At 41.1% G+C, this 19,998-nt stretch overlaps 1 protein-coding gene across 1 annotated transcript in view; it reads right to left on the reverse strand.

Moving 5' to 3' along the window:
* The window catches only part of LOC112078912 (zinc finger protein 658B-like), a 15,744-nt gene extending 1,315 nt beyond the window's left edge, over nt 1-14,429 (reverse strand). The window contains 3 exon segments of the mRNA XM_070442179.1: nt 9,433-10,066; nt 10,152-10,511; nt 14,325-14,429. Of these exon segments, the coding sequence (XP_070298280.1) occupies nt 9,433-10,066; nt 10,152-10,511; nt 14,325-14,427 (1,097 nt within the window). The 5' untranslated portion in view covers nt 14,428-14,429.
* Between the last annotated feature and the right edge of the window lie 5,569 nt (nt 14,430-19,998).

Below are 19,998 nucleotides of genomic sequence, written 5' to 3' on the forward strand. Positions count from 1 at the left end.
CTGTATATAGCTGCACATTGATCTGGTACTTCCTGTATATTTGTGTTTTCTATTCCTCTTGTTACAATCCCAAAACTTTGCATCGTTGTGAAGGGAAGTAAGCATTTCGCGGTTAAATCTACACCCGTTGTATTCGGCGCATGTGACAAATAACATTTGTTTTGAAGTGCCCAAATGAAGTAACTGGGTTGACCTTAAGTGTTGACGTTTAATCTTAAATCAGACAATTTCAAAATGTACAATTCTGAACGTTTCTTTGAAACTGTGTACGTTTTACTTGTGGATATTGAAAACAAAACATTGAAAATCAAGATGTACCAATTTGTTTGTCTACATGRCATTTTAAAAACAATGCATAAATTGGAGTAAAACAAGTAACTATGAGTAAGAGCCAACATAATGACAAGCCTGCAATCTGTTTGAGGGGTTGGGTGAAATGCTGAAGAAACATTTTGGTTGAATGCATTCAGTTTTACAACTAAGTATTCCCTTTCCCCGAATAAGCAACCTGGTCATGGAGCATTTGGTATTATTCTGTACGTAAATCCGAGATACTCCACTTAGTATATGTTTCGTATGGTATATATTAATCTGGGGATGTCCATCACCCATTCTGTATGACATCTTACGAACTATTATTAATATTATATTTTAAGAATTTGCAAAAAGTATACTATGTTATGAATTCAAGCTAGGTGGGTAATCTTAGCCAGGCTGGGGGTTCGTGGAAGGGTTAGCTAACATGCTAAGTAGCTAAAATGCTAAAGTTGTCGATGATGAAATTCAAACTCGCAACCTTTGGGTTGTTTGTGTTATATACACCTACCCATCCACCTGACTTAAGTAACCATACCAAACGTAACATCCAGTGCATTCAGAAAGTATTCAGACCCCTTCCCTTTTTCCACATTTTGTTACATTACAACCTTATTCTAAAATGGACTAAATTAAATGTTCATCAATCTACACACCATACCCCCTAATGACAAAGCGAAAACAGGTTTTATTTWAAAAAATCTAAAACTTATTTGCATAAGTATTCAGACCCTTTGTGATGAGACTGTAAATTGAGCTCAGTTGCATCCTGTTTCCATTGAGCAACCTTGAGATGGTTCTACAACTTGATTGGAGTCCACCTGTGTTAAATTCAATTGATTGGACATGATTAGGAAAGGCACATACCTGTCTATATAAGGTCCCACAGTTGTCAGTGCATGTCAGAGCAAAAGGTCGAAGGAATTGTCCGTAGAGCTCCGAGATAGGATTGTGTCGAGGCCGGGCGCGAGTCCTTCTGCTTAGGTGACGGAGTATTAATTCTCCATGAGTGAACCTGCTCATATCAGACTGTCTGAAGTCATGTGAAGTTCTCAGATAGATCCCCTAATCTTCTCTCACATGATCACCATTGTGTCCTCATCTCTAATATTCGTTTACATATATGGGGGAAGTTTCTCAGAACGCTGATCTATATGAACTCTTGTCAGAGGGTCTGGCTCCTCGCCAGTTCACTGATGGCCATCTCTGGATCCTCAGCTAGGATGCAGACATACGTGGGGCTCCACTGTCACAATCAGGACCGCAGTAACTGTAGGTTGGGATGTAATCGTACGTCTTGCGATAGTGTGGGAAGCCGAGAGGAGGGGCACGCGTTGGGCTTAGTATGATCAAACTCCCGATGCTCTCACGCTGACAGAGCTCAAGAGGTTTCCCTGTGGAGATGAGAGAACCTTCCAGAAGGACAACCATCTCTGCAGCACTCCACCAATCAGGCCTTTATGGTAGTGGCCAGATGGAAGCCACTCCTTAGTAAAAGGCACATGTCAGCTGGCTTGGGAGTTTGCCAAAAGGCATAGTAATATAAATGTGGATGCTCTCGAGAGAAAAATTCGGGAATAGATACAAGATTATTATCTAAATGGACATAACTGCATAAGAGAAAGCTTACAATTCCTGGTGTCTAACGTTACTGCGCTGGTTGAAGTCGCTCATAGTCCTTGTTGTCACCTCGATCTGAAGGAAAAATATGTGGTTATCCATTTTCTTTGCTCTCTATCAACGGTGATTCGTCAATGGCTCTGCGATTTTGTCAAGTACGTACTACAGTGGTCTGGTTGAGGAGAGCATTGTTGCCAACGAACGCACAGAAGACATTCATTCAAAACATTAGACACACGAAAGTTGCAACAACGCTTTACAACCAGTAGACCGCCTGGACCATTAGAGATATAAGCAGATGGCGATTCCTCAATGTCCAGAATGGTATACATCCTGGAGGGAGAGAACCTGTGAAGGGCTTTAAGGATGTGTCGCTCTTGGACAGTCGTCCAGCCCTCAATGGGAAAAGGTTTAAAGTTAGTGCATTTTGATTGATGTCCACGTGACAGCATATGGATTGAATGAGGATCTGCTACGTCAGGATAGAATTTACAGACTAGTGGACGTATTAATAATGTGCCTACGCGCAACCTATATATACAGAGCTGTTGCGAAGATGCGCGTTTTGTTTCGAGAGCCTCCTGCAAAGACTATAGACTCTATGGTCTCATTTAGAATGCATCTGTGATAGGGCCTCGTAAGATGAATGCATGCTTGCCTAGATCGTCTCTGCTTTGTGGCGTAACGCAAGTATTTCAAGTGTGGCATGATATAAGAAGGGCGCTTATAGATATTATACTGTTGTTAGAGTGTGTGATTCCAATTTCTCAATGTATTTGTATTTCCATTAAATACTAGCCTATATTGTTGCGCTAACAGCCACAAGTGTGTACTAGATACACTGCTCTCTATTTGTTGCTCTTGCTGAGATCGATGCTGATCGGCTCGCGTCTTGTTGCAGTGGGGATTTGATTTGAACATAGGGAAGCGGCATGAATATAACATCGGAGAGTTTTATATCCCCACACTCTTGAGAAATATAAGGTGGTCTTGAATACTCATAGGTACACAAATTGTTATAGATACCCTGGAGAGTCTAGACGCGTGCTCTCTTGTAGGCTTCTTTCTGCATTCAATACGCCGTCGTTCCTGGAGAGATGCCCGCTCCGCACTAGATAATAGGTCTCTCTCATAACTCCATACCCTGTGGTTATGCAATTGTCCTGTAGATTCAGCTTTTCTATACCGTAGCTCATGAATGTCTCAGGTGTGCTAGAAGCGTGTTACCGTAGTGGTTTGGAGAACGAAAGCCTACAGGACTGTAGCTCTCCAGGAACAGGGTTGTGAAGAGAGCCGCTGGGGGCTCGGAATATAAGGACAATTACGATGTGCATCGCGGAGGTTAGATAGCACCAAGTGCATGTGTTTAAGAGTTATAAATCGGGGGTGTCATCTCGCTTTGGGTTGTAGTATTATGCGTTATGTCTTGGAAATTAAGTGATTATAAGATGAGCACACGGAGGGGAACGTATCTTGGCCATGTCATCTACACTTGGGACTTTAGCCTTCAACCCCTTCCTTCGAGGTGCAACGCCTTGCTCTGCAAGTGTTATTCTCCAATCTTTAAAAAAAATGCCTCTATGTTTATCTGAGACTCCGTGGTCTGGTAATGATACGAGCTCCATATATTCGCTCAATAACCATAGGATCGGCTGTGCGTGTAGGTCGACGGCGGATATGTGGATGGTCACTAAAAACCTGATGACTTGTCATGTGGACTGCTGCTCGGCCTACACTCGGTTCGCATCATCATGCCTCAATCGCCGTAATTGCATAGTGGCTGGTTGGTGACGGTCTCCTACCAAAAGTAATCCTTGACAAGTGGACTTGATCGCCTCGTGTTTCAGGCCTTATGTGTGTGCTAAAGATCACATTTTGGGGTCGGCTATGGGTTCGGCACTCACGAATCTTACACCTTAATTCTTATGAGACTCCGTCTGCATGGTGAGTCTACGCTAGGGAGAACTGCAGGTGTGTATCCTTGTTGCTAGTGAGAAGCTGGATGTATGAAAAGCGTAGCTCATATTCCATAGTTTCAGTATGTTCTCTTGTTTGATTTAGTATACCAAGTCCCAGTGCTCGGTTGGGAAAAATACACACAATTCTGTCCGTACGATCGAGTGACTTTGGCGCAACTAGGCTGTATCTGGCCACGGATGTCGGCATCCTGATGGCGAGGTCTCTTAGAGATAGTATACTACTTGGTTCCGATGGTGCTAGTGTAGTAGGCTTGAGTTAAACCCAGACTCCACTTGGGGGGGTGTGAGGGGGTATGAGGGGTTATGAGGGGGGTGTGAGGGGGTATGAGGGGTTATGCCATAGGACTCTTTTAGTGAAGAAGATGTCAAAAAGCACAGGCCCTTGTTAGATTAACATGAAGAAAATAAAACTGATCTGATTATATAAAGTGGTCTATAACAGTGTTTTGGTCCACGCTGCTTTACGCTACAAACAAGCTGTACAACTATCAGGAAATACTTTCCTTTGTTTCTTTGACATTCAGAGGCGAGCTACAACCATCTATAGCCCAGGAGACAAACTAAAAATAAATATCTAATCTCACTAATCTAATTTGTCACTATCAATTGATTAAGCTATTTACTTTCTGTACAATAGAAGACGTTTAAACCCAGACAGCTTTTAGGGAAATACTTGTTCGGTTAAAGACACAGAATGAGAGTAGCCAGCATGAGAGATTTACATTTCTCTGCTAAAAGACTGGATGGTCAATCCGATATCTGAAGTGGCCATACAGCATTTACTGCAGATGCATCCTCCGCAGACATCCGGGCTTTTATACTTCTTGCGCTTACGGAGCAGAGCTGTTGTCAAGGAAGTGAGTTTGTGTTTTATACTGGACCTCCCGCCCACCAATCATGTCAATGCGGAGCTATACGGAGCCCTTCACATTGTTACAAAACTTGAGGGGCTGTGTTAGGAGATTGATTTGACCTCTGCATGCCTCCGTGGGTTCAGAAATTGTGTCACACTGTCCCTAAGAAGTTCCGACACATTTTGGGATCAAACATGAATTGGTTTTTACTCTGTCTGGAGAGGAAATGTATGCCTAACTATTTAGTGTAAAGGTAGGCCTAACTATTTAAAGTACCATGATCAGATGGTCTCAGATGTAATTCGTTGTAAACGAGACACATTGATTTGGCATCGGAGAAATATGAGATGAACACAGGCCTCTCTCTCTCTGTCTGTCCATTCTTAGCCTGTGTGGTATTAAAAAAGATTGGCTAAAACGTAAAATGACGTAGACTGCATGAAATGTTTATAAAAGGCATTTTTTTTCTCAGACCTGCAAATACGATGATAGATTCATGGAATGATTTTACCATAAGAGATATATCCACCCCTACTCTTGTTCACGATGGTCCCTGGTGCCAACCCACAAACATCTGGCCCGCAGCACTGTACGCTATCAACATTCCTGCGTTGCCATGTAATGCTTACAGGATGAAGCACAGTTTATAAAATGGCATATCTAAAGGCTCTGGTCTGTCCAAGAAGTGAGGGTAAACGGTAGACATGTTCTCTACTATCCACTTTGTTTTAATAATTATTTTGGCTATAGGGGAATTTTTTTTTTTCGCCGTTCAGGGAGGGTTTATGTCTAATATATTTTGCTGACCGGACAGCCATCCATTTTCCTTTCAGATGTCCTTATTAAAAAAAATGTCCACTCCATAAGTGCAGTTAATCTATAGTAGTCTTCCTAAATTCACAAATTACTAAGTAAACAATTAATACATGGTTGCAGTTTGAGGCAGAACAATGTACTATTTTCCACTTTCACTCAAAAAAACAGATTGTATTTCCCATTCACACCATAGTAACAATTATAGATGAATATAGAAACAACTGAATGTTGTTAGTGACATGTAGAAATCAGATGAACATGACATTCTGCTTCTAAACAGTAAAACAACCCTGAAACAGTCTCTCTGGTGCAGCCGCACTGCCTGCAAGTCCATTGACTCAGACCGAGAGGCGCCGCCATTTTACCAGCACATTAACATATGGAAATAATAATAATAATAAACATGTCAAACGAACTCAGAAATCTCAAATAAATTGATTCTTTATGAAATTAGATTACATTATTTCGTCAGATTCATTCACTCTGACAAACCCAAAGTCTAAACTTAGCTAGCTAACGTTAACTAAATGTGACTTCTAAAATTATATTTAATCACGTTCTTCACTCACTCGGTTAAGCACAAATATAACGTCATAAAACCTTTAGCAAACGCGACAATACCTTGACGGATTTGTTACCTAACATGTTACGACATGTTCTTAAGATATTATAAAGTTTAAACGTGCTATTGCATACCTTTAGTAATACTTTAGAAACGGACACACACGCTATCGTCTTCAGAGAACAATTGTGACTGGAGCCTGCCCGGAACTTCCTGTTCCCCGACTATCAAAGCGCAACAGGACTTCTTCTTCTTCGGTGGGTTTTAATGGTGGTTGGCATTCAATATGTTGCATTAGTTTATTTAGTAAATATTTTCTTAACTCATGTGTTGCAAGAAGGCCAATAAGGGTATTATCTTTGAAAGACAGGGTKCTGAAAAAGAGACGTTTCTTTTTTTGCTGAGTTCATGTTCTTATTTTTACTGGTCAAGACATAACTGAGTGAGCCAAATAAACGCGTTTTGGTTGTAATCAAGCTCTGACTTCACTACTTGTTTTGATCAGGGCCCATGGTCTGATGGACTTCTTACCTTGTGCTGATTATTTGAATTAAACACACCACTTTTTGTCCATCAAGCTGTAGGAATTGAATTTGTTTATGTCTGGTTAAGATCATATGAAATGCTCAGCCTCCGGCAGATTACTCCTCCACTTATACTGAGAGAGAGCACCTGATTGTTCAACTACTTTAATTAGCATGGTTGTTACGAGAGAGGGAGAGATTGGGAGGGAGAAAGATGGAGGGAGAGAGGAAGAGACAGAGAGAGAGGATAGGGGGGAATGGAGAGAGGGGGGAGGGAGAGAGGGACAGAGAGGGAAATGGAGAGAGAGGGACAAATGCAGGATACATTTGATTGAATCTGTTCTGTGGAGCTCTCCTCCTCCTCATCCCCTGTTCTGTGGCCTCTCCCCATATGGAATCTGTAATTACAGCTCATGAATTCATGCTCATTGAAGATGGCTATCATACACTGGGTAGATMAATTATGCTTCAAGGTTGGATCTGGATAGAAGGAAGACGGAAAGTATCTGAAAATGAACACTGTGTTGAACWCAATACACAACTTTTTACCTGGGCCRTATGCYCTTTATAGGGAACCCTACAGSTACAGACACACATGTCAGTACAGGCCTGAGTACAGTCTGAACAGCCCGTTGTCATAGCAGACATACCATCAGTAGGTCAAGAACTCACTGTTAAATCCATTCTAAAAATAAATAAATAAATGGAAAGAATATGGCACAACCGCTACATCTGACTAGAGAAGGTCGTCCACCAAAACTCAGTGACCGGGTAAGGAAGGTATTAGACCGAGAAGCAACCAAGAGGCCAATGGTAACTATGAAAGAGCTGGAGAGATCCACAGCTGAGACGGGAGAAATCGTCCATGGGACAACTACCACCCGGACATTCCACAAAGCTGGGCTTTATGGAAGCCTGGCGAGAAAAAAGAAATTGCTGAAAAAAGGCAAGACCTGAATCCAATTGAGAATCTGTGGCAAGACTTTAAAATTGCTGTTGACTAATGTTCCCCATCCAACTTGACAGCGCTTAAGTAATTCTCCCGAGAAAAATTGGCAAAAATTGCAGGATTCAGATATGCAAAGTTCTTAAAGACTTACCAAAAAAGACTCACTGCTGTAATTACTGCCAAAGGTGCTTCTACTATGTATTGACTTGGGGGTGAATACTTATGCAACCAACATGTTTTGTTGTTTTTTGTTTTGTAACTTTTGTGTCACAATAATAAAATACACTACACAACCAAAAGTTGAATATCTCATTCCATCTCATGGGCATTAATATGGAGGTGGTCCCCCCTTTGCTGCTATAACAGCCTCCACTCTGCTGGGAAGGCTTTCCACTAGATGTTGGGACATTGCTGTGGGGAATTGTTTCCATTCAGCCAAAAGAGCATTAGCGAGGTCGGACACTGATGTTGGGCGATTAGGCCTGGCTCGCAGTCTGCGTACCAATTCATCCCAGAGGTGTTGAAAAACAGCCCCAGACCATTATTCCTCCTCCACCAAACTTTACAGTTGGCACTATGTATTCGGGCAGGTAGTGTTGTCCTAGCATCTGCCAAACCCAGATTCGTCCGTCGGACTGCCAGATGGTAAGGCGTGATTTATCATTCTAGAGAACGCGTTTCCACTGCTCCAGAGTCCAATGGCGGCGAGCTTTACACCACTCCAGCCGACGTTAGTCATTGTCCACTGGTGAATCTTTAGGCTTGTGTGTGGCTGTTCAGCCATGGAAACCCATTTCATGAAGCTCCAGACAAACAGTTATTGTGCTGACGTTGCTTCAGAGGCAGTTTGGAACTCGGTAGTGAGTGTTGCAACCGAGGACAAGACGATTTTTATGCACTACCACTTTGTGGCTGAGACCTTGTTGCTCGTAGACGTTTCCACTTCACAATAACAGCACTTACAGTTGACCGGGGCAGCTCTAGCACGGCAGAAATTTACGAACTGACTTGTTGGAAGGTGGCATCCTATGACGGTGCACTTTGAAAGTCACTGAGCTCTTCAGTAAGGCCATTCTTACTGCCAGTGTTTGTCTATGGAGATTGCATGGCGGTGTGCTCGATTTTATACACCTTTCAGCAACGGGTGTGGCTGAATAGCCGAATCCACTAATTTGAAGGGGTGTCCACATACTTTAGTATATAAAGTGCAGTTTGACCTTCTTAAGTATGTCAGGGTGACATTTCTTTTTTTGCCACTTGTCCAAATATTTTACTTTCCATAGTTAAATAATTATCTGAAACTGAAAATGCTGTAGTAGTAAAAAAAAGAACTATTGCTGATGCAATTTGATCATTTTTGTTATTTTAATAACAATGTACAACCCTTGACTCTCTAACAACATGGAAAATATAACAAACTGAATCTGCAGAAAGTACATCAGTGAGTTTGACATTTTCCTTTGTGGGGCAGAACTGATGAATGACCGTATAATACGAATAGAATAACAACCTATGACAGACTAATTCAATCTGCTAGAGGTGTGTAACTCACAACAGAAACATACATAGATAAAGAGATCATCTCTAAAACGCAGTGATTAAAATGTCACAGAACACAATGAAGTTTAAGTCCACATGTCAGTGAATAACACATACCAATTTATATTCTATAACAGATAATTTACTTATGAATGATGTATGTGGTGGAAGCTAACTATAAAACAGTACCGGCACCTATTTCAGTCCAAGTCAAGCAATGAGATGAAAACTGAGTGATGGAGTGATTTTAATCTTTATCGGTCGAGAGAACTGATGAGGCATCTCTCCTTTATGTTGACGTTGGTGTGCTTTTAAGTTGCTCTCTTGAGAGAAACTCTTCTCACAGACAGAGCAGTAGTAAGGCTTCTCTCCTGTGTGTATACGTTGGTGTGTTTTTAAATGGTTCTGTTGAGAGAAACTCTTCCCACAGTCAGAGCAGATGTAAGGCTTTTCTCCAGTGTGTGTTCTCTGATGAACTGTTAGCTCAGATGATGTTGTAAAGCATTTTCCACAGTCAGAGCAGGAGTAAGGCTTCTCTCCTGCATGTATACGTTGGTGTTTTTTTAAGCTACCCTGGTGGGAGAAACTCTTCCTACAGTCAGAGCAGTAGTAACGCTTCTTTCCTGTATGTATACGTTCATGTGATTTTAAGGTATCCAATCGAGAAAAACTCTTCCCACAGTCGGAGCAGTAGTAAGGCTTCTCTCCTGTGTGTATACGTTGGTGTGATTTTAAATGGTTCTGTTGAGAGAAACTCTTCCCACAGTCAGAGCAGGAGTACAGCTTCTCTCCTGCATGTATACGTTGGTGTGCTTTAAAGTTACACAGGTGGGAGAAACTCTTCCTACAGTCAGAGCAGATATAAGGCTTCTCTCCTGTGTGTGTACGTTGGTGTGATTTTAATGGTTCTGTTGAGAGAAACTCTTCCAACAGTCAGAGCAGGAGAACGGCTTTTCTCCTGCATGTATATCGTTTGGTGTGCTTTAAAGTTACACTGGTGGGAGAAACTCTTCCCACAGTCAGAGCAGATATAAGGCTTTTCTCCAGTGTGTGTTCTCTGATGAACTGTTAACTCAGATGATGTTGTGAAGCATTTTCCACAGTACGAGCAGGAGTAAGGCTTCTCTCCTGTGTGCACTCTCTGATGAAGTGTCAGAGCCCTTGATGTTGTGAATCTCTTCCCACAGTCAGTACAGGAATACAGATTGTCTCCTGTGTGTATTTTTAAGTGTACTTTTAGCTTTGATAGAATTGGAAAATTCTTCCCACAATGTGGGCAGTGGTGAGACTTCTTAGCTGTGTGATCTTCCTGCTGTGTCTCTCTGGATGTAGAGAATGTCTCAACACGGTCTCCTGTGTAAAGATCAGAAGAACCGGTCAGTTGGTGTGATATACAGTACCAGTCAAAAGTTTGAACACCTACTCATTCAGGTGTTTTTCTTTATTTTTACTATTTCTACATTGTAGAATAATAGTGAAGACAACAAAAATATATTTTCAATTTTTCAAAGTAGCCACCCTTTGCCTTGATGAAAGCTTTGCATTCTCTCAACCAGCTTCATGAGGAAGTCACCTAGAATGCATTTCAATTAACAGGTGTGCCTTGTTAAAAGTTAATTTGTGGAATTTCTTTCCTTCTTAATGCATTTGAGCTAATCACCTGTGTTGTGACAAGGTAGGGGTGGTATACAGAAGATAGCCCTATTTGGTAAATACCAAGTCCATATTATTACAAAAACAGCTCAAATAAGCAAAGAGAAATGACAGTCCATCATTACTTTAAGTCATGAAGGTCACTCAATACGGAACATTTCAAGAACTTTTAAAGTTTCTTCAAGTGCAGTCACAAAATCCATCAAGTGCAATGATGAAACTGTCTCTCATGAGGACAACCATAYGAAAGGAAGACCCAGAGTTACCTCTGCTGCAGAGGATAAGTTCATTAGAATAACTGCACCTCAGATTGCAGCCCAAAGAAATGCTTCACAGAGTTCAAGTAACAGACACATCTCAACATCAACTGTTCAGAGGAGACAGCGTGAATCAGGCCTTCATGGTCGAATTGATGCAAATAAACCACTACTAAAGGACACCAATATGAAGAAGAGAATTACTTGGGCCAAGAAACACGAGCAATGGACATTAGACCGGGGGAAGTCTGTCCTTTTGGTTCCAATCGCCATGTCTTTCTGAGACGTGGTGTGGGTGAACGGATGCTCTCCGCATGTGTGGTTCCCAACGTGAAGCAATGGAGGCTTTGCTGGTGACACTGTCAGTGATTTATTTAGAATTTAAAGCCACACTTAACCAGCATGGCTACCGGTGTGCCCTAGTAAGAAGACCACTTTGTGCAGCTCACCCTGCACTATCAGCTCCAATGTACATAATATAAGTCTACCTGATAAGCTTCTCAGTAAAGCATTAAAAACAATCAAGCAACCCAGAAAAGTGATAAAAAATAGCCCACATTAACATATGTAGCCTGAGAAACAAGGTCCATGAAGTCAATAACTTGCTTGTAACAGATGACATTCATATTCTGACACTCACTGAGATAATACCGTTGATGATACAGTGGTAGCAATACATGGTTATAACATTTACTGAAAATACAGAAATGCCAACGGAGGCGGTGTTGCTGTCTATATTCAGAACCACATTCCTGGACAGCTTAGAGACGATCTAATGTTAAATACTGTTGAAGTAATATGGCTACAGGTTCATCTGCCTCACCTAAAGCCCATTCTGGTGGGAAGCTGCTATAGACCACCAGGTGCTAACAGTCAGTACCTGGATAACATGTGAAACATTGACTGGCTCTCATCAAGCTGCCCACTCAACAACAAAAAATCTAAATGTAACCAGTCAGTCAACCTACCAGGGTGTTTACAAACAGCACAGGAATGAAACAGGTATTGATCACATCTTTACTAATGCTGCAGAAATGTGCTTTAAAGCAGTATCCACATCTACAGGATGTATTGATCACAATATAATAAACATATCTAGGAAAACCAAAGTTCCAAAGGTTGGGCCTAATATAGCGTATAAGAGGTCATACAATAAGTTTTGTAGTGATTCATATGTTGGTGATGTAAAGAATATTTGCTGGTCTGGTGTGTAATGAGGAGCAGCCAGATGCTGCACTTCACACATTTATAAAATTGCTTATTGCGGTTACTAATAAGCACGCACCCATTAAGGAAATGACTGTAAAGACTTAAATCTCCTTGGATTGATGAGGTATTGAAAAATTGTATTGTTGAGAGGGATGAGGCAAAAGGAATGGCAAATAAGTCTGGCAGCCCAACTGATTGGCAAATGTAATGCAAATTAAGAAATCATGTGACTAAACTAAAGAAGAAGAAACTACACTATGAAACAAAGATAAATTATTTAAAGAATGATAGTAAAAAGGTTTGGGGCACCTTAAATGAAATTCTGGCGAAAAAAGCCAACTCGGCTCCATCATTCATTGGATCAGATGACTCATTTATCACAAAACCTACTGACATTCCCAACTACTGTAATGATTTTTTCATCGGCAAGATAAGCAAACTTAGGGATGACACGCCAGCAACAAACGCTGACACTACACATCCAAGTATATCTGACCAAATTATGAAAGACAAGAAATGTACTTTTGAAATCGGGGGCGATTTCAAGTTTTCATAACAATTGGAAATCGGTATTTTTGGGCGCCGATTTGCCGATTATTTATTTTACACCTTTATTTCATCTTTATTTAACTAGGCAAGTCAGTTAAGAACACATTCTTATTTTCAATGACGGCCTAGGAACGAGGCAGAACGACAGATTTTTAACCTTGTCAGCTCGGGGGATCCAATCTTACAACCTTACAGTTAACTAGTCCAATGCTCTAACACCTGATTACATTGCACTCCACGAGGAGCCTGCCTGTTAGCGAATGCAGTAAGCTATGGTAAGTTGCTAGCTAGCATTAAACTTATCTTATAAAAAACAATCAATCAATGAGTGTCATTGCTCCAATGTGTACTTAACCATAAACATCAATGCCTTTCTTAAATCAATACACAAGTAATTATTTTTAAACCTGCATATTTAGCTAAAAAGAATCCAGGTTAGCAGGCAATATTAACCAGGTGAAATTGTGTCACTTCTCTTGCGTTCATTGCACGCAGAGTCAAGGTATATGCAACAGTTTGGGCCGCCTGGCTCATTGCGAACTATTTGCCAGAATTTACGTAATTATGACAACATTGAAGGTTGTGCAATGTAACAGGAATATTTAGACTCATGGATGCCACCCGTTAGAATAAAATACGGAACGGAATAAACGTTTTGTTTTCGAGGGGATAGTTTCCGGATTAGTCAAAGGTATATGTTTAGAGAGAAATCGTCGACTGTTATAATTCCTGTAATAACTTGCGCTGAACTTGAAAGGGGTTCCTTCGTTATTTTACCGTTCATGTCTTCCATAGAGAATGTCTTGATCTACTCAAATAAGGTCTGTGTTTCGTGCAGGCTTAAACCGCCTCGACGTTTTGATACCCGTGTAAATCTCACTAGGATAAGGTAACGTTTTGCAACATATTTTCATAAATCCACTCTACAAAAAAATGTATCTTCGCTTATATTAGCCAATATTGATCAAGTTACCTTGTCCTATGGATATCTACACAGTTATAAACTGGCACGGTGATGTAAGCCTCACGAAACACAGACCTTATTTTAAGTGAATCTAAAAATAAACCGCTTTTTCAGATTTTGCTAGAATGTGTCATGGGAATTATGACTCCCACTTTGGTTGTCAATTCTTACCATGCCCATTATTAAAATAGGATTTCCTGCATATAGAAATTAAGTTTTTGTTTTCAACATTCATCACAGGTAACTTAAACTCTAGTTTTATTCAAACAGTTGAGAGTATTTGTCTCCTAAGCAGACTCTTCAGTATCATTGTCACTTCAGAGCTGTGTGCGTGTGTGTATTTTTGTATTATATTAAGTTAAAATAAAAGTGTTCATTGTTCATATATATATATTTTTTAAATGTTTTTTAATAAATCGGCCAATTAATCGGTATCGCTTTTTTGTCCTCCAATAATCGTATCGGCATTGAAAAATCATAATCGGTCGACCCTTACTTATGACCCAGTCTAATTTATGAGGAACCTGCTGTTACCATGAGAAACAGATTTCCCAATCTTCTCCTCCTCTTCTTCATCTTTAATGTTGACATTCAGCTCCAGTGTTTGACTGCAGTCCTCCAGCTTCACTGATGCCATCTCTGGATCCTGCAGTGCAAACTGGGCTCCACTGTCACAATCAGGACCCAGTGACTGTAGGTTTCTACTCAGTGTGGAAGGAGAGGGCAGGTGGGTTTGTCCTCACTGTTGATGTTACCGGCCTCAGACTAATCTAGTCGGCCTGTAGTAATAAAGACAAACAGAAAACAATCTTGACAGTTCTGGCGCTTTCTTTGTCCTCCAAAAATGTATTATCTTTTTTGTTGTTCAATTCTCCTCATTACAATAGATCAGGTAGTTAAGACATTGACAACAAAACATTCATTCAAAACATTAGACAGAAAGTTCAGACTTTAAATGACCCCAAAGTAAGAGATGGATCTATGTCAAATGTCTGGAGGAAAATAGGGTTATACTTTTTCAATATCAGTCAAGGGGAGGGTTAAGTATGTTTATAATCTAGTCCAAGAAGAGGGTCATGTCATTTGTAATGATGAAATGTCAATATTTCTCAGTTTTTACAATTAGTTGCTTATTAGGCTTTATAAACTGGGTGGTTCGAACCCTGAACGCTGATTGGCTATATATCATGTGTGCCCGATGCCGCCCCTCATCTCTGATTCTCTGCTGGGCTGCAATATCAAGTGTGCCTATAGGCTATTTAGTGTGGTGTCAATCAAATGATCCATAGCCTATAGGCTAAAGCAGGGCTGTCCACCATGTTCTGGAGAGCTGCCCTCCTGTTAGGTTCACACTCCAACCATTTCCTGGAGAGCTTACCCTCCTGTAGGTTTTAACTCCAACCCTGTTCCTGGAGAGCTGCCCTCCTGTGGTTAACTCCAACCCTGTTTGGAGAGCTACCCTCCTGTAGGTTCACACTCCAACCATGTTCTGGAAGCTACCCTCTTAGGTTTTAACTCCAACCCTGTTCCTGGAGAGATACCCTCCTGTAGGTTTTAACTCCTAACCCTGTTCCTGGAGAGCTGCCTCCTGTAGGTTTTAACTCCAACCTGTTTCCTGGAGAGCTACCCTCCTGTAGGTTTAACTCAACCCTGTTCCTGGAGAGCTCCGCTCCTGTAGGTTTTAACTCAACCCTTTCCTGGATAGCTTACCCTCCTGTAGGTTTTAACTACAACCACTGTTCCTGAAGCTACCCCTCCTGTAGGTGTTTAACTACACCTGTTCCTGGAGAGCTGCCCCTGTAGGTTAAACTGTTCTGAAAGCTCTCCTGAGGGTAACTCAAACCCTGTTGGTTAAATTATACCCAGCTAATTATAGAATCAGGTGTGCTAGATTAGGGTTGACGGAAAGCCTACAGACTGTAGCCTCCAGGAACAGGATTGGAGAGCCTTGGGCTATAGGATGACGATGTCATGCTGGGAGAAGCACAGAGCAAGTTAGTGGTTCTAGGAATAGTTGCTGGGATGGTAAATACAGCTAAGGCTATTACACACTGCAAAGGTTATTCCAACCCTGAGCAACGCCTGCTCTGCAAGTGTTAATCCAATACTTTTTTTTTAAATTGCTGCTCTAACCATGGCTGTGCCTGTGTAGGGTCCTATTCCTAACCAATGGCCTGTGCTGGTGTCGGCCTATCCTAACCAATGGCTGTGCTGTGTCATCCTAACCAATGACTGCTGTGAGGAAGGAGATGAAAGTTCTTCACATTTTTTTTGTTGATTAGGGCCAAGTCCCAAAAAATACACACAATCTTGCCCGCGGTAGCCTATTCTCCACCCACCATGCACTCTTTAAATAGCCTACCTCCATGTCAGTGAAGGGCTGTTGAGTTAAAACCCAGACCCACTTGGGGAGGGTGTGAGGGGGGTATGAGGGGTTATGCCATAGGACTCTTTAGTGAAGAAGATGTCAAAAAGCAACAGGCCCCTTGTTAGATTAACATGAAGAAAATAAAACTGATCTGATTATAAAAGTGGTCTATAACAGTGTTTTGGTCCACGCTGCTTTACGCTACAAACAAGCTGTACAACTACCAGGAAATGACTTTCCTTGTTTCTTTGACATTTAGAGGCTGAGATATAACCTCTATAGCCAGGAGACAAAAATATGACTTTTTCTTGGAAGTGATGAATTCTGTCACTATCAATTGATTAAGCTATTTTAGTTTCTGTACAATAGAAGACGTTTAAACCAGACAGCTTTTAGGGAAATACTGTTGGGTTAAAGACACAGAATGAGAGTAGCCAGCAGTGAGAGATTTACATTTCTCTGCTAAAAGACTGGAGGTCAATCCGATATCTGAAGTGGACATACAGCATTTACTACAGATAGCATCTCTCCGCAGACATCCAAGCTTTATACTTATACGCTAAACGGGCAGAGCGTTGTCAAGGAAGTGAGTTTTGTGTTTATACTGGACCTCCCGACCCCAAATCATGTCAGATGGTCTCTAGATTTTAGTTATTTGCAAACCAGGGACCAGAAACACTGATTTGGCATTGGAGAATATAGATAAACACATAGGCCTCTCCTCTCTGTCTGTCCATTCTTAGCCTGTGTGGTTATAAAACATATTTGGCTAATACGTAAAATGACGTAGACCTGCATGAAATGTTTATAAAAGGCTCTTTTTTTTCCGTCAGACCTGCAAATACGATGATAGATTCATGGAATGATTTTACATAAAGAATAATCCACCCCACTCTTTTCACGAGGTCTGCCAACCACAACCTCGGCCCGCAGCACTGTACGCTATCAACATTCCTGCGTTGCCATAACGCTACAGATGAGCACAGTTTCTAAACATGGCAATCTCAAGTACTGGCTGTCCAAGAAGTGGGGTAAAACGGTAGACATTTCTCTACTATCCCTTTGTTTAATTTTTAATTTGGTATAAAGGGGGCGTCTTTTTGTTTCGCGTCGAGGGTTTATGTCTAATATATTTGCTGACGGACGCCTCCATTTTCATTCAGATATCATTTCTCCATGTAACCCTATAAAATGTTCACTCTACGAGCAGTTAACTATAGGCAGTCATTCCGTAATGCACAAATTACAAAATAAACAATTAATACAGGTTGCAGTTTGAGGCAGCACATGTAATATTTTCCACTTTCACTACAACGATTGTATGTCCATTCACACCATAGTAACAATTATAGTAAATATAGAAACGAAGCTGAATATTGTTACAGTACATGTAAAATCAGATGAACGTGACATTCTGCTTCTAAACAGTAAAACAACCTGAAACAGTCCTCCGGTGCAGCCGCACTGCCTGCAAGTCTATTGACTCAGACCGAAGGCGCCGCCATTTTACCAGCTCATGAACATATATAAAATACATTCAAATCAATTGATCTTATGAAATTACATTGACGAATAATGTACATTCATTCACCTGACAACCCCCAAAGTCTAAACTTAACTAGCTAGATAAAATCGTTTTTAATCACGTTCTATCCTCACTATGTTAGCACAAAATAACACGTCATAAAACGTTTAACAAACGTGATAATACCTTGAGGATTTATTACCTAACATGTTACGACATGTTCTTTCGAATTAGAAAGTTTAAACGTGCTATTACATACCTTTAGTAATACATTTGAAACGGACACACGCGCTATCGTCTTCAGGACAGTTCCGCAGACTTCATTGTGTCTGGAGCCTGCCCGGAACTTCCTGCGACTTATATATATATATATTATATATATAGTTGAAGTCGGAAATTTACATACACTTAGCCAAAAATATTGGAACTCAATTCCTGAACATTAATCCTGGTAAAAAAATTCCCGTCTTAGCGTCAATTAGGATCACCACCTTTATTTTAAGATGTGAAAATGTCAGAATAATAGCAGAGAATGATTTATTTAAGAATTTTATTTCTTTCTTCACATTCCAGTGGGTCAGAAGTTACACACACCAATTAGTATTGGTAGCATTGCCTTTAAATTGTTTCACTTGGGTCAAACGGTTTGGGTAGCCTTCCACAAGCTTCCCACAATAAGTTGGCTGAATTGTGGCCCATTCCTCCTGACAGAGCTTTGTAACTGAGTTCAGGTTTGTAGCCTCCTTGCTCACATACGCTTTTTCAGTTCTGCACAACAATTTTTATAGGCTTGAGGTCAGGGCTTTGTGGTGGCCACTCCAATACCTTCACTTTGTTGTCCTTAAGCCCATTTTTGCCACAAATTGGAAGTATGCTTGGGGTCATTGTCCATTTGAAGCACCCATTTGCCACCAAGCTTTAACTTCCTGACTGATGTCTTGAGATGTCGCTTCAATATATCCACATAATTTTACTTCCTCATGATGCCATGTATTTTGTGAAGTGCACCAGTCCCTCCGACGCCAAGCACCCCCACAACATGATGCTGCCACCCCGTGGCTTCATGGTTTGGATGGTGTTCTTCGGCTTGCAAGCCTCACCCTTTTTCCTCCAAACATAACGATGGTCATTATGGCCAAACAGTTCTATTTTGTTTCATCAGATCAGAGGATGTTTCTCCAAAAAGTACCATCTTTGTCCCCATTTGCAGTTGCAAACCGTAGTCTGGCTTTTTTATGGCGGTTTTGGAGCAGTGGCTTCTTCCTTGCGAGCGGCCTTTCAGGTTATGTCGATATAGGACTCGTTTACTGTGGAAATAGAGAACTTTTGTGACCCGTTTCCTCCAGCATCTTCACAAGGTCCTTGCTGTTGTTCTGGACTGATTGCACTTTCACACCAAAGTACGTTCATCTTCTAGGAGATAGAAATTGCTTTATTACAGACAGAAATACTCGTCAGCCCCCCGACGATCCCGCAGGTGAAGAAGCTGATGTGGAGGTCGGGTTGCATGGTTACATGTGGTCTGCCGGTTGGACAAACCGCCAAATTTCTCTGAAAATTACATTGGAGGCAGCTATGGTAGAGAATTAACATAAATTATCTGCCAATAGCTCTGGTGGACATTCTTGCAGTCAACAAGCCAACCACAAACCTTGAGACATCTGTGGCATTGTGACAAAACTGCACATTTTAATAAAGTGGCCTTTCATTGTCCAAAGCACAAGGTGCACATGTGTAATGATCACTGTTTAATAGCTTCTTGATATGGCCACACCTGTGGATGGATTTATCATGGCAAAGGAGAAACGCTCATTAACAGGGACGAAACAAATTGTGTACACAACATTTGAGAGAAATAAGCTCTTTTGTATTTGAACATTTCTGGGATGTTTTATTTCAGCTCATGAATCGTGGGACCAACACTTTGACATGTTGCGTTTATATTTTCTTCAGTGGAGTTGGACAACCTGAACCTATCAGTCAATAATGGGTTGCTAAAAATCAACATTCCGCTACAAACAGTTTAAACTATTCAAAAACTTACGTGCAAATGGAAATCCTGTACATTAGTTCTCTCTCTGTATCACGTGAAAGGAAACTCCCGATTTCCAGTCTGAATACATTTTATTCTTTTCTTCTGATTCGCTACCTTTTTAGCCAGCTGGTTCAAGGTTTTAGTTGTGGGTGGTGGATGGAATGAGGCGCTTCCTGGTTACTGGCAGTTTTGTTTTCGACCTCATTCAATCGACACAAAGCAGAAACAGGTTTTTAGATTATTTTGATCTCCTCTCTGTGTGTGGGGTGGTGTGTGTGGT

The sequence above is a fragment of the Salvelinus sp. IW2-2015 genome, unplaced genomic scaffold (assembly GCF_002910315.2).
Source record: "Salvelinus sp. IW2-2015 unplaced genomic scaffold, ASM291031v2 Un_scaffold6484, whole genome shotgun sequence".
Classification (NCBI taxonomy): Eukaryota; Metazoa; Chordata; class Actinopteri; order Salmoniformes; family Salmonidae; genus Salvelinus; species Salvelinus sp. IW2-2015.